Source organism: Carassius gibelio, chromosome B15, assembly GCF_023724105.1.
Source record: "Carassius gibelio isolate Cgi1373 ecotype wild population from Czech Republic chromosome B15, carGib1.2-hapl.c, whole genome shotgun sequence".
Classification (NCBI taxonomy): domain Eukaryota; kingdom Metazoa; phylum Chordata; class Actinopteri; order Cypriniformes; family Cyprinidae; genus Carassius; species Carassius gibelio.
Genome location: NC_068410.1, coordinates 26,420,709 through 26,435,931, shown reverse-complemented (window position 1 = coordinate 26,435,931; position 15,223 = coordinate 26,420,709). Strand labels below are relative to the sequence as shown.

The 15,223-nt window shown below is 38.9% G+C and overlaps 1 protein-coding gene across 2 annotated transcripts in view; it reads left to right on the top strand.

Moving 5' to 3' along the window:
- The window catches only part of dscamb (Down syndrome cell adhesion molecule b), a 136,867-nt gene extending 134,041 nt beyond the window's left edge, over positions 1-2,826 (top strand). For both annotated transcript variants that reach the window (XM_052576112.1, XM_052576113.1), the window contains one exon: positions 1,174-2,826. In XM_052576112.1, the coding sequence (XP_052432072.1) occupies positions 1,174-1,547 (374 nt within the window). In that variant the 3' untranslated portion in view covers positions 1,548-2,826. The remainder of the gene's footprint in view (positions 1-1,173) is intronic.
- The last annotated feature ends 12,397 nt before the right edge of the window (positions 2,827-15,223 follow it).

Here is a 15,223-nt window from a genome sequence, read left to right as displayed (position 1 = left end):
ATACCCTATCCTACCATAAAACAAATCTTTCCATTTCTAAACACATTCTATCCTACCCTTTAACCTACTGTTCTCTGTTCTATTCTATCCTATCCTAAACCTGATCTGTTCTACCCTACCTTGCCTTATTCTATCCTAAAACTCTCCTGTCCTTTGCTGTTGATAGATCTTGAAACCAAAACTTTCCTTTAAAGGATTAGTACACTTCCAGAATAAAAAAATCCTGATAATTTACTCATCCCCGTGTCATCCAAGATGTTCATGTTTTTCATTCTTCAGTTGCAAAGAAATTAGGTTTTTTGAGAAAAACATTCCAGGATTTTTCTCTGTATAGTGAACTTCAATGGTTACCAATGATTGCAAATTGTTGTTTCTTTGCAGCTTCAAATGGCTCTGGACGATCCCTGCCAAGGAATAATGGATTTTCTTCAGTTTATATTTCTATAGTTTTTAACCACAAATGCTCAGCATGCTCTAGCTCTGCAATGTGCTAATGTGTTTTCACACATTGTGTAATCTTGTTGGAAAGGTCACACATGATTAGTTCTTCGTTTGTGGTTTTCAGTTAAAAACACTATCTCATGTTCTACTCCAGTTTTAAAATAATCCAACATCATTGGTTTACCTTTTTTGTAAAGGGCATTTGACTTTTTTTGCATGTTCACATTTTCGTAAACATTGGGCCGGTACTTCTGTGACATTTCCAACATCAGCTAATTAAGACACGCATGCACATTTCAGAGCTAATCCTAGCCAAGCGTTTGTGGCTAAAAAGTGTATATATATATATATATGTAATTTTTTTTTTTTAAGAAAATAACCAATAGTTTCACTAGATAAGACCCTTATTCCTCTGCTGGGATTATGTAGAGCCCTATGAAGCTGCATTGAAACTGCAATTTGGACCTTCAAATCACTGGCCACTATTGAAGTCCACTGTATGGAGAAAAATCCTGGAATGTTTTCCTCATAAACCTCAATTTCTTCGTGACTGCAGAAAGAAAGACATGAACATCTTGGATGACATCAGTTTGACAAAATCTCAGGAAATTTTAATTCTGGAAGCAAACCACTCTTTTAAAGACTAGTTTCTCCATCCATTTTCATCACGGTGTGGAAAGCCAGTCTGATCTTTGAGCAGTGCTCACACTTACATGACTGTCTGTCTCGTAGCAGGTGAACTGGTCCATCTCCCCCCTTACCTACGCATGGACTTCCTTTTGAACCGGGGAGCAGCCCCTTCAGGTCGAGAGGCCACAGGACAGACTTGTATGGACCCACAGAAGAGCAGAATGGCGAAGCGGCCAGCCTTGCTGGCCCCCACACCCTCCGAGACCCCCTCATCAGCCCTCTCTTCCTCCGGCCCCCCCAGCAGAGAGGCAGTACAACAGTGGCAGCCAGGAACTGCCTCCACACTGCCACAGCGCGAGCCGGGCGACCTGGCCCAGGCCGCCAAACTCAGCAGCTCCCAGGAATCGCTGCTAGACTCCAGAGGACACCTGAAACAAAGCAACAACCCCTACGCAAAGTCCTACACACTTGTATAACACAGGACTACAGCTGCGGACCACGTTGCACTGTCACGCACACATAAACACGTGAGGACCTGCTGCAAAGACGAGCGCTTTTCTGATTCAGAGATGAGTCCTGTACATACATTCTGAATTCCTAAAGAAGTGGATAGTTTTCTTTGCATCTGTCTTTCATTCTATCTATCTATCTATCTCACTCTCTCTCTCTCCCTGTTGTTTTTTTACACTTTCTTTCTTTGCCTCACCTTCTTTTCTTGCCCTCTTTTCTGACTAAGTTGGATTTTTTACGTAAGCATTCATTTATTTTAAATACCACCGTTATGAAGATTGCCAAAATTATTTATTTAAATTGACAGAGGAACTACTTTTGAATTTATATCAAGGATAATTCTATAGTCATTATTATTATTATTATATAAAAATAGAGAAAAATTATCAAAAAATGGTTTAAAAAGGTGGGGTGTGGTCAGCTCTGCAGGAAGATGTTTCTTTCTCTATTCATGACTCTGTTGTTTTGATGAAACTATGAGATGTGATCAACCTTTTTTCTGAAGTTGTTTGTCACAGCAGTGTATCTGATGATTACAGAAGACATGGAGGAAGGACAGTGAGTCCACATTTTCCAGTCGTCTCAGAATGTTGTGCTTTCTAAGGACTGCATGGGGACCTGAAAATAAAAAATGAATTCCAAGAGATTTTCGTCACACTAAGGGATTATATAATGTTATAATAAATGTTATGACATTATATGTTATAATATATGTTATAATATAGATATAAATATATATAAATCTAAATATATACATACACATGAAGATATCATTTTTATTTGTGGATAATACAGGGGGAAAGATTTGGTAAATAAAGTCCTTAGTCATGTTTGCACACATCTGGTTTGATTAGAAAATTAAAACTGTTGGGTTCTCTTGTCTTTTTTTCCACTCATGGAGTTTTTTGTGACTGAATAATGGTAGTTTCATAGGATCAGCTGCAGAGCATGTGACACAAAGAGACACAAAGAGAACCTTGGAAGATCCGTAAATGTCTATCTGCAGTTTTCTCCAGAAGCTCCTTGAATGAATGGTATTTGATTCACCTGTTTGTAGATGGTGTGGCCTGTTTTGTGTAAGACACGCAACAAAGAGAAGATATTTTAATTGAGCAATATGACACTGGATTTACTAATAATTTCGTAATTCTTGGACATCTTGAAGTACTAACAGATATGAATGTATTCAGTAATGCATAATGAAAAATAAACCCGAAGATGATTGACAATAAAGAGACAAACTAATGATGCAGTCTCTAAACTATAATTGACAAACGTTTTTAATGATGACAGACAGACAGAATGATGAAAACACATTCACAGTGCACAGTAGTGTTCTGATATCTAATGCTCCACTTGATTTGCTGTTTCCATTCATGTTTTCAGTTGTCAAGCCTGCCATTCGAATGGCAGCCTAGACGTCAGTTAGATGTTTGCCTTAAATATGGAAAGACCAAAATGATAAAACATGATGCTTGTCAAGATGAAAAAAATGCATTAAAAATCCTCATAAGTAAAACATGCTGGTGCCTCACCATATCAGAATTAGCTAAAGTCAGGAAAATTATATATCATAATACCCCAAAATCTAGAGGGTCTAGGACAGGAAGTCAAGGGAATGTTTTGTGACCAAGTTACAGACTCAGATGCCCATCCATGATCATAACCAACAGATGGCACTGCAATGTCTTTTGAAATGTTTATGATAGGAGCTCCGAATACTGTCTGTAGGAGGAGGTCTTCTGCTTGTGTGGATTTCTCATCCAGCTGAAAACCAGCACATGCAGTAATTAATGCACTCACACTATTGCAAATCAGTAGAATTTACGTTTTCTCTCCAGATCTGTCTGCAGTCTAACTCGAGGCCTCATATTCATCCGGACATCTCCCAATCAACTCCAAGAACTACAATGCATTCACTAAAATAATAGAAGTGGTTAATTTTTCTTTACTTTTTCTTAGAAAAAGTTAGAACTTTTCTAACAATGGTCCCGCTCCAGAATTAAAATATAGTTAAAAACATACATGTTTTATGCATGAAGGACAGAAAATGACACCTAAGAACACTTTACATATAATGAAAACTAAAATATAAATCTAAAATATAAGAAATACAGGAATGAATGAATTTGCATTATCTGTTAAACATTCAGAAGTATTTATATTTTTGTACAACCTTCAATTTTGTCAGAAATCTGTATCAACACCATCAGACACTAAAACAAGGTTTGGTTGTGTTAACAGTGTGACTTGATAATTCTATCATGATGAGAATACACTGAGATTACAGGCTTGCTGTGATTACAAAATAACACCTCAGTTACATATTGTAACCCACAGTCCCTAAAGCAGGGAGCGGAGATGTTACGTTGATGACCAATGAATTGGGAACCACCTCATAGAGACCAATCTACTTCGAGTTTAGTCTAAACGAGCCAATGCACATTGTCATGCGTTGACTGCATCCAGCTGCTGTTGATCACAGTGTGAGTATAAATAGGCAGTAGATGCACCAAATATTCAAGTTTTCGCTGAGTAGCTGAGCCAGTGACCTGGCTGCTCAGCAGTAGTATCACAGCCATGGTGACGGGACATGATGTCTCCATTCCCTCCTTCAGGGAACGAGGGTTACAATATAGGTAATCCCTACCAAAGTGTGAGCTGCCTGCACCCTCTTTGTTGTAGGCCGGGGCTTGCAACAAGAAGGCCAGTCATTGTTGTCGTAGCACTACCAACTGATTGAGATTGGATAACACTGGGAAAATGTATCCGTTCCACTTGGAACATGAATGTTGCAGAAGCCCCATCCTTCCCAATGTAGGTTTCGGAAGCACTTACACATATGAAGAACCATTTAGGTGCATATGGAACTATTTTATTTGATTGTAACCCTCTTGGGAAATGGCAGAAGTCTCTCGGCAGACATTGGCTCTGAGGCTATACTGTGGACTTTACATATATGGAACCCAGCCCTCTAACGGTTGTCACTGAATCGTAATTTGTGTCCAGTCCACGTACAATCTTAAAGTGTGGATGGGACAAAGCAAAGCAAGGACTGGGTCTGCCTCCTACGGGGGCAGCACTTGCAGATTCACTACCTGATCCCTGAAAGAACCTTGGGCACATAGCCGGGCCGGAGACTCAAGATTACCTGGGAGAAAGCCTACCCAAACTCTAGGCATGATTCGTCAACCCTAAATGCACGGTGCTCTGTCCTCGGTCAGGGAGAAGAACAGCTGGCAGTGAGAGGTTTTTATAGCGGTAAACAGGTCTACTCTGAAGCGTCTTTAAATCAGCTGGACCAACAGGGTATGGATTCTCCACTCTCCGGGAAGCACAGCTCGTGACAGCTCGTCGGCTGCATGATTGTGTAGGCCCAGAATTTGAATGGCAAAAAGCGACCTCAGATGATTCTGACTCCAGAGGAGGAGGTGGCGGGCGAGTTGCAACATACAACGGGAGCACAGACCACCTTGTTTGTTGATGTACACAACCATCGCAGTGTTGTCCATATGGACCAGTACTTGCCTGCCTTGTTAGCATCCTCTGAGATGCCACTGCAGTTGGGGGCTGTCCACACCCCAACACTGGTCTGTCATTGTACGTGGCATCGCAGCCGGTGGTGGAGGCATGTTCTTGGGGCACTCCTGCCTGAAGAAGCATGAAGTCTTACCACAGGGTGAAGGTTTGGTAGCAAGCTAGTGTGACTTGGACCCGGTGAGTGCCATGCTGCCACGCCCACCTCAGGACTAAACCATGGAGCCAGTGCTGAAGTGGTCTCATATGAAGCAGCCCAGTGGTGTGACTGCCACTGCAGCTGCTATATGCCTCAGGAGCCTCTGAGATTGTTTCAGTGGCACTGTCATACTGCCTTTGAATGAATTCAAGCAGCTCAACACTGAGCACATTCCTTTGAGAGTCATGCTGTCTTGTTTAACCAAATCCAACTCCATACATCATCTCTGGATCTGATTCAGGCGATGCTACCGTCCCAGAGGGTGGCAGCACAGCTGAATCTTCCTCTCCAAAGGCCTCTGGCTCACCCTCCGATGCAGTGATCAACATCCCATTGTTGGGAGCAGCCCCAAAGTACTCCACTGACTTCTGCCAGGAAGAGAACAAGTTTGTGGCAGTGGCACCAGAACTTCACCCCTTTTGTGGAAATGTAGCCTAGTCTGCCACTCTGAGATGGTTATCTTCCTGCAATGAGAACATGACTCATCCACCAATGCCACTTAAGTATGTATGCCTAATGCCCAGGTATGTGAGACAGTGAATGCTCTTTTAGGAGTGCTCTTTTAGTTGTGCTGAAGCACACAGGGGAGATGGATGCTGCAGCACTACATGGGGTAGTGCAGCCTGTACTTTGCCCCCACCCAATGAAGGTAGCCCTACCTGTTGTAGCACCATACTACCTGCACAAAGAAGCACTTTTGAGTGCACTTGCTCGTCAGCACACTAAGTTCTTGGTAGGAGCACAACGATAAAACACTCGGCTCCTAAATGAAAAGCTGAATATGCAGTGCATCTGCTGCCTGTTTATTCTCATGTTGCGGTCATTGGCAGCTGGAAGCAATCATCGCATGCCAATTTGCATTGCCTCGTTTAGTTTACACTCAAAGTAGATTGGTCTCACTCTAGCGAGATTACCAATTCATCAGTCATCGACATGACATCAAAAGTGACCGACTGAAAGGTAACCGTATTTTGAATATTACAGAGGCCTATTAAATGCAGTTGTTTTGCATTTCTGAAGTTGCTTACCCTTTTAAAGGTTAGAGAACATGATTCTTAAAATCCCACTCAACCCTGAGAATGGCAACTTCACCAAACAAATTGTCCTGACTAGGATTGCACAATAAATCGCATGCAATATTTAATGGCATCTTGTCAGTAAAGCCGTTTCTGTAATCAGCGGTAAATCTCCATCATCTGTGCGCTTTCACATGGTCAGGCATTAACTTCACATGGCTGTTGTTCACTGACAAGCTGTGCAAAACATGCACAAAATATGATAATTTTTTTGCGCATCTTGTCAGTGAACAACAGCTCTGTGTAGTAAATGCTACTCCATGTTAAAGCGCACAGGTGATGGAGATTTACTGCTGATTACAGGACTGGCATTTCTGACAAGATGTGCATTAAATATCGCATGCGATTTATCATGCAGCCATTGTGCTGACTAGAGATTGTGTAGCCATACTGAACTCATAGAAGATTAAATATGGAAAAAGGATATTCAGGGCAAAGGTTGGAATCATTATTACCAGTTTTTAAATGCTTTTGTGGATATCTGACAATGATAATAGGGACCAGTTAAAACATTTATTAAAAAATATATAATAATAAAATCTAAATCATTCTTTAAAATACACACAATATATTCCCATTCAAAACTCAGCGGGCACCTTGATATCCATTTGACGTCAAATATTAGACAAGACTTGATCAAGATGCTGTAACTTCATTTTAAATTCAGTTTGGATGGCAACATCCTCCAGTGGAGATTGAGTGAAAAGAGGAAGTTAATCCCACACTGAAATTGGTTTAATGTATATGTAGGCAAATATGTTTGATTCAATTAACATCAAATCAATGTCACATCATGTTGTTGACGTCAGTTTGATTTGCATATTTGACCTGTTTTTTTTTTGTTGTTTTTTTTTACAGCAATTTTGATGTCTATTTGATGTCTTTTTACCATCACTTGCCCACTGGGGTGACTTGAAAATATACAGTATATTGAGACAATAATATAAGATGTATAATGTTACAAAATAACTATTTCTATTTAAATAAATGTTGTTCTTCAAACATTCTGTTCATCAAAGAATCCTCCGTATGCAGTAGTGGCACTTACAGAGCTCATGCTTTCTAGAGTCTTTACTTCACACAATGAAGATGCAGCTGAGCACCAGAAGCATCTGTTTCTCGAATGAACGGTTCTGATGTACTCATGCTCTTGCTGTTGTGCACCTGGGCCATCTTCTTCTCTTTCTGTGCTGGTTAGATCCAGTTTGCATTCTTCTTTAAAGACAATAGTGCTCTGAGACAAGAATCAATAGACTAGTCTCTTTCAAAAAGAGCAATACACAGATGGGTTTATGGGTTTCTTTTTGAACCTTTTTAATACCAGAATCATTTCTTAAAAAGAAAAGTTCAGTAACTTCAGTAAATTCAATTGAGACTCATGTTTAAACACACAATATTCTTAAAACAGAAGGTAAACGATGGCCTACTACATAGGCTGAGATTCTCAAATGTGCATTTGCATTTTAATATTCCACCATGCAGCAGATGGTGAGTGTTCTCAAGTTATTAATGACTTAAACATTTCTTAAATATAGGACTGTTTGTTATTTTTAATGCAATCTTATGTGTTTGGTCATGAATATCTTGAGGACAAATGAAATTTGTGATAATAAGGGCAAAAACAACTGTTATACAGTTGACTAGTCATGATAATTTCACTAATTAAGAGAAATGTAATCCAACACCATCTTGCTCAAAGGAAGTCAGTTCACTAATAGTTGCTGATAGCATCATATCCATCAGTTACTGCACTAATGATAAGCATTTGACTTGTCATCATTGCCTGTTAAAAGGAGCATGGCAGGAGCAGTGTGTTCCGTTTCAGTAAGCAGACCACTCATACCACTTTAAAAACTAAAGCTAGATTACTGATTAACAGTTTTTATGATTCATTCAAAAACCTAAGAAGCATAAAAAATTGTAACGGTACATACAACTGTATCAGAAACATGTGACCCATTTTTGGGTGACATACCAGTTGAGTTCATAGGCTTACACTGGTTATCATCTGTATGTGAGAGTGGAAGTGAAATTATATTTCAGCAGTAGCAATCTAGTTCCAATACTGCATTATGTCCTTGGGCCCAGCAGTGGCAAGACATGTGTTTTGGTCGATTGAGAGCGTTGGGCCATATCTACAAGAGCTTTAACTATTGCAAGGCACACTTTTGCAAGGAAGTATATGGCCCTGGTTCATTTGTATTCAGTGTTTTTCAAGCTTTTCCCTTATTGACAGCTCCACAGATGGCATTATTTCCCTGTGCTGGGCCTTTAAATCTTTCTGAAGGTCTTTGTTAATGGATCTCTGCTCAGTACAGAAATGTGTGTGTGTGTGTGTGTGTGTACAGATGAGGGGATCTGGGTTCAAATACACGAGAGGATTCATTGTAAATAATACACTACTCAGTGCAATGTGTGACCTTCACCAGATCTGAAGTGCTCTTCTTTTTTAAAATGCTTTCACATAGAATTTGAAAGAAGGTCCAATTTTTGTTCTGTCAGCCATTTTCACTCTGATATCAGTATCAAATATGCAAATTAAAGACTGAGATGCCTTAAACAGGTCTTATGGATCTTTTCTTAAAATAAGAGAAGTTTCCATTCTTTAATTCTGTAAATAAACTGAAGAGAAGAGAAGAGAAGAGAAGAGAAGAGAAGAGAAGAGAAGAGAAGAGGAGAGGAGAGAAGAGAAGAGAAGAGAAGAGAAGAGAAGAGAAGAGAAGAGAAGAGATGAGAAGAGAAGAGAAGAATTTCTACTTCAAAATATCATGCTTAAAGGTTTAGTTCACCCAAAATGAAAATTAGCCTGTGTATTACTCAACCTCGAGGTATCCTAGGTGTATCCTATTTAGCGCCAAAACTCTGGAATAACCTACCTAACATTGTTCGGGAGGCAGACACACTCTTGCAATTTAAATCTAGAATAAAGACCCATCTCTTTAACCTGGCTTACACATAACATACTAATATGCTTTTAATATCCAAATCCGTTAAAGGATTTTCAGGCTGCATTAATTAGGTAAACCGGAACTGGGAACACTTCACATAACACCCTATGTACTTGCTACATCATTAGCCACCAGATCCAGTCTGTATCCAGATCAGAGGGTCACTGCAGTCGCCCGGATCCAGTACGTATCCAGACATGATGGTGGATCAGCACCTAGAAAGGACCTCTACAGCCCTGAAAGACAGCGGAGACCAGGACAACTAGAGCCCCAGATACAGATCCCCTGTAAAGACCTTGTCTCAGAGGAGCACCAGGACAAGACCACAGGAAACAGATGATTCTTCTGCACAATCTGACTTTGCTGCACCCTGGAATTGAACTGCTGGTTTCGTCTGGTCAGAGGAGAACTGGCCCCCCAACTGACCCTGGTTTCTCCCAAGGTTTTTTTCTCCATTCTGTCACCGATGGAGTTTTGGTTCCTTGCCGCTGTCGCCTCTGGCTTGCTTAGTTTGGGACACTTCATTTACAGCGATATCGTTGGCTTGATTGCAAATTATTAACACAGATACTATTTAAACTGAACTGAGCTGAATGATGACATCACTGAATTCAACGATGAACTGCCTTCAACTGTCATTTTGCATTATTGACACGCTGTTTTCCTAATTAATGTTGTTCAGTTGCTTTGACACAATTTTCTTTTTGTTTAAAGCGCTATATAAATAAAGGTGACTTGACTTGACCATGCCTTTTCTACATTCAGATGAATCATACCGGAGTTAGATAAAAAATGTCCTGTCTATTTCAAGCGTTATCATTGCAGTGGGCTGTTCAAGAGTCCAAAACACTTTAACACTTTAAATAAAGTGCACGCATCCCTACTAAAATGTGCCTCACACAGCTCCGGGGCATGAATAAAAGGCTTTCTGTAACGAATACATATGTGTTTTTGTAAAAAAAAAAAATCCATATATCAAACATAATGAGCGTTACAGTGGATGATGTAGGATGTATGTGTTGCGTGCATGCCTCTGAGATATGCTAGTCTCATGCTTTGGTTTACAGAAGCAAAGGAGACACAAGTTTCCTTACTTAAGCACAGGAAAACCAGTCCTCTCTTAGCTTATATCAAAATTCTCCAACATTTTTCTTTACAAATCCTTGGTTTGTTCTTCTAATTAGTGACCAGCATTTTGTTTTTTTCTCTCTCCGCGTTTGTGACTAATCACACAATGATGACATCCGTTGTCCTACGCCATCCATCCACAACTTCCGCATTCCACAGTTAGATAAAGTAGAGAGTAGTTTTTATTACGTTTGAGATATGGATATTTTTCTTACAAAAACATATGGATTCGTTACAGGTGGCCTTTATTTAAGCCCCAATAATGTACATTATTGTTTCTCCTCTTTGCCCCGCCTTCTGAAACACGTAATATTTTTAGAAGGCTCATTGGTCTGAAAAGCGAGGTGTGCTGTGATTGGCCGAATAATAATGTGATATAAACATGATTTCAAAGTAGTTTGCTTTCTCAATGAAACAGAGTCACTTGAGTGAGTGAAGGCCAGAGGCCTACAGTGAGCGAAGGCCTAAAGTGAGCGGAGTAAGCAGAGGCGGCTGTGCTTGAGAATGGTGCGGCCGGCAGATTCTATGAAGGAGCATCCAGCGGGCTTCCAGCAACCACATGTGATGATTCCGTGATGATATCGTCCTCTTTTGGAAGGACAAAGAAAGTAGTTTTGCTTTCACAACCAAACACACAGCATCTATACGACATGGAGGAGGTGGAAAAAACAATACTACAACGAGAATAAAAGGAACGCCTTCTTTCTTTGCGTGAAAATTTGGGCAGGATTATGCAAATTGTCCAACAGTGACATAGAGATGTGGGGACGTGTTAGAACGAGCTGTTTTAGGGGGTGTGGTTGACTCTTAACTTTTATAAAGAATACCTTTTTGGATTTGAGACTTTAGTCTTTGCAACTTCATAAATCTACTTTATGCACCAAGAGCTTGTAACACATTACAAAGAGAAAGGAAAAATTTTAATCGCATTATTTGACCCCTTTAATGAGTGATAATGACTGATTTAAATCTATGCAGCATAATAAATGGCAACAGAGGGGTTACCAGGATGTCATGTTTGGGGGGGCATTTGGCTTGTTTGGGGGGGCAACATACACAATTGAAAATATCGGCACAAAATTAAGCTATATTACACACAATCTTTTTTAATGCATATCTTTTTCTAAGCCAGGAACCCAGAGATAGGCACAGGGCCCCTATTAGACTATAGGGCTGTCACATAAAAGTTAAACCAGGTCAACAGATATGACAGATTCATATATATAACAGATCACGGTGTTTGCCTGATAATGAGTGACACGTGTTTGCTTGTGAGAAGACGTGTTACACAAGTAGGTTACCGAGAAGGACAAGAGAGTTCTTTAAATGAATCTTACATTACGTTTGTATAGAGAGGAGGTTAATTAATTTGTTTCTTCTTTTAAGCTGGTCCAGAAGTAGATGCTACTTTTAGGGCTGAAATGCTTCGTGAATTACTCATTGTAAAACACATTAGCAGTCATTATTTGTAGGAGTTTCTCTTAAATTCACCAGTTAAGGAGCTACTTGTAGCCTCTTATAAGTTTCTTTGTGAATGCGGCCACAGGTAATTTTTTTTTGTTGATATGCTCATTTAAACAGTATGAGAACAGTATTTGAATGTTATTCTGTGGTTGTAAGTGGCTTTGTATAAAAGTGTCTGCTAAATGAATAAATGTAAATACGTAGGCCTAGAAATATATTCGGCTACAGGGTGTCAGGAGATTTAGAGAGTTGAAATAAAAGCTATTTTTGTAAAACTATAAGAATTTCAATTATGATATGATTAGCAGAGGCAACATAACTTTTTTTTAAATATAGTTAAAAAAAAATTTTAATTATTAGTGGTGCTTGCCATAGGCAAATATTTTTATTATTTTATGGGGGGTTGGAGTCTATGGGTTTGGTCTCCCACAGGGCTGGGTGATATAATAAAAATCGAACAATTTTTTTTTTTTTTTTTTTTAGAAAATACCATGATTTTATCCTGATTCTTTGTCATGTTGGTTTTTCTATTTTGCAAGCTGTTTGAGCATCACAGCCAAACTAATTTCCCTATTATAAAGCCTTTTAAGGTAACAAAATATGAAAGAGTGTGGCAGATATTTAGGCCAAAGTGCATGGATGAAAATCTTTGTCATTATTTTATCTTTGTTATTAAAAAATGAGAACAAAGATACACATTACAAATACAGATATTATACAAATAAAGTGCTTCATTTTCAGGTAAAAGGGGTGTATTTAGCAGGAGCATTAAAAAAATGTAATGAACAAATATAAAAATAAAAACTATATACACTGATTCCTATTAAAGCAACTGAATTAAAGTTTTTCAGTCAAGAGTATAGAGTATTGATTTTTCTCTGTGTGTTTGTTGTTTCATTAACATATAATTCACCCAAAAATTTAAATAGTGAAGAAAAAAAATCTGAATGAGTTTCCTTCTTCTACTAAACATAAACTCTATTTTGAAGAAGGTGGAAAACCAAACAGCTGCTGGTTCACAGTGACTTCCACAGTAATTGTCCCCCTACTATAAAAGTCAATGTGGACCAGCAACTGTTTGGTTATCCTAATTTTTCAAAATATCTTCTTTTGCTTTCAGCACAAGAAAGAAGTTAATATAGGTTTTGGACAACATGTGAGTGTACAAACAGAAATAGAAATAGAACAGAAATGATAGAAATAAAATTTTAGGGTGATCTATCCCTTTAATTCACACGGCTGCATGTAGCCTACTGTCCCTTTAAGACCTGCGCGCCTCTAATATTCAGACATGCATCTGTTTCTTTCAGTTGTTTACTTTCGTTTTAACACATATGAGTCTATACACAAACCTTGTGTGTTTTGACAGTATTAGCACACAACATAACTTAGTAATCAGGCACAGTTCGAAGGGCTTTTTCGTTTTCGGGCCGCGCGTTGTGCTCAGAAAAAACACACGTCAGAAAAGGACACGAATTAAACGTTTAAATAACCAGTAAGGATTTAAACAGATGAAAAAAATGTGAATGAGTTAACTGTGATGTTAATGTATGTCGCAGTATATTAATCCCGCTGGGCCAGAACTGCAGCTGATAGAATGTGCGCAGCACACAATGCAACGATATTTCTTCGAAAGCAGACTGTGGAGACATTTTTATCGCCCACAACCAAAACTATTAACATCCTACCCTCGGCAGAAATCGAGGACAAAATCAGGCTGTTCAGCTGTCAATGCACTTCGATCCCAAACGCTGTTTTGGGTTGGCAAATCTAATTTTCTTGCCACCCTTTGGCTTCTGGACACGCCACTGCTTTAAAGCTCTGCCAGGTAAACAGCGCGTACCCCCGAAGCGCGCGCACTGTGAAACAGCGCCAAACTGGATTTTTGTTGGATCAGACCCATCTGCAAGCTATGAAAAATATGCACAAAACAATCCACTTTAAAGTTTTAATTTAACATCAGAGGGACAGATCATTTCTCAGGGGAGGCAGGGCTTATCCTAGGGGAGGCATTGCCTCCCCCAGCCTCCCCCTAGACACGCCCCTGAATGGCAAGAGCTGGTATGTTCATTATTTACACAAATACACTAATACAAATACTATGAAACAGCTCTTTTAAATGGTAAAGTGAAGCTGAGCTAGGACAATATATGAAGTGTAAACAATGAAATAATAAAGATTATGATATTGCTAATAAACCCATAAAAAAATATATCAAATAATGTGAATAACTTCCATATCATGTTGATTATATCAATAGTTTGTCACAGAGACACAAATGGGATGCAAATGGGACCATTACCTGAGAACCCCCATCCCCCCCCCCCCCCCCCCCCCCCCCCCAAAAAAAGACAATTCTCTAATAATTTACTTACCTTTGTGTTGTCCCTTTCTTGAGTAAAAACAAAACAAAAGATGTTTTGAAAAAAAAATATGATATTTTCTTTTGTACATTGGAATTCAAGATCAGGGTGATCTGTTGATCTGCTTTATAAACACAGAAATGTTTAAGGCAGCAACTCAACTAAAATCAGGAGTCAAGAGCTTCTAACTTCTAATAAGAACTTCTGTAGACTTGGCAGAAATAAAGTCAGTCTGGTTAGTAATAATGTAAGTTAAGATGGTAATGCTGTTTGTGGAGTTGTTTAATCAGATCTTGAGAGATTTAATGTGTTTTATCTTCAGTTTATCTAAGACTGTGGCTGAAGAAAGTTGTAGTTTGTGTTCTTATTTCTCTTTCTTTCAGTGCTTGTTCACAGCAGGTGTTTGAATGATTTAAAGAATGTTTCAGGAACACCATACTAACCTTTAAATAACGTTCTACCAGCATTAAAGAAACTGGAAATACTTATGTTGAAAGAATGTTTGAGGTACATCATAGCTTTTAAAAATGTTCCTCTAATGTGTTCCCAGACCCAAGAAAAAGAAGCTGTAACTAACGCTGTGTGTTTCATTGTGAAAGAGTTACATTTCATTACATGCTTTTATGAATTCAGCCAATCAGAACACACTGGACAACTGGCCAATCAGAGCACACCTTGCTTTTCAGAATGATGAGCAGAATTTCAGGAAGGCGGGGCATAGAGGAGCAACAATAATGTACATTATGTGGAAAATAACCCAGATGAATGTTGTTCAGTTGCTTTGACACAACGTATTTTGTTTAATATTTTGTTTTATATATATATATAAAGGCGACTTGACTTGACTTTAAAATAATGTTGTTGTTTTTTTTACCTTAAACTGCATAAATACATTTCGTAAAACCAAATACACAAAATAATGTTCTT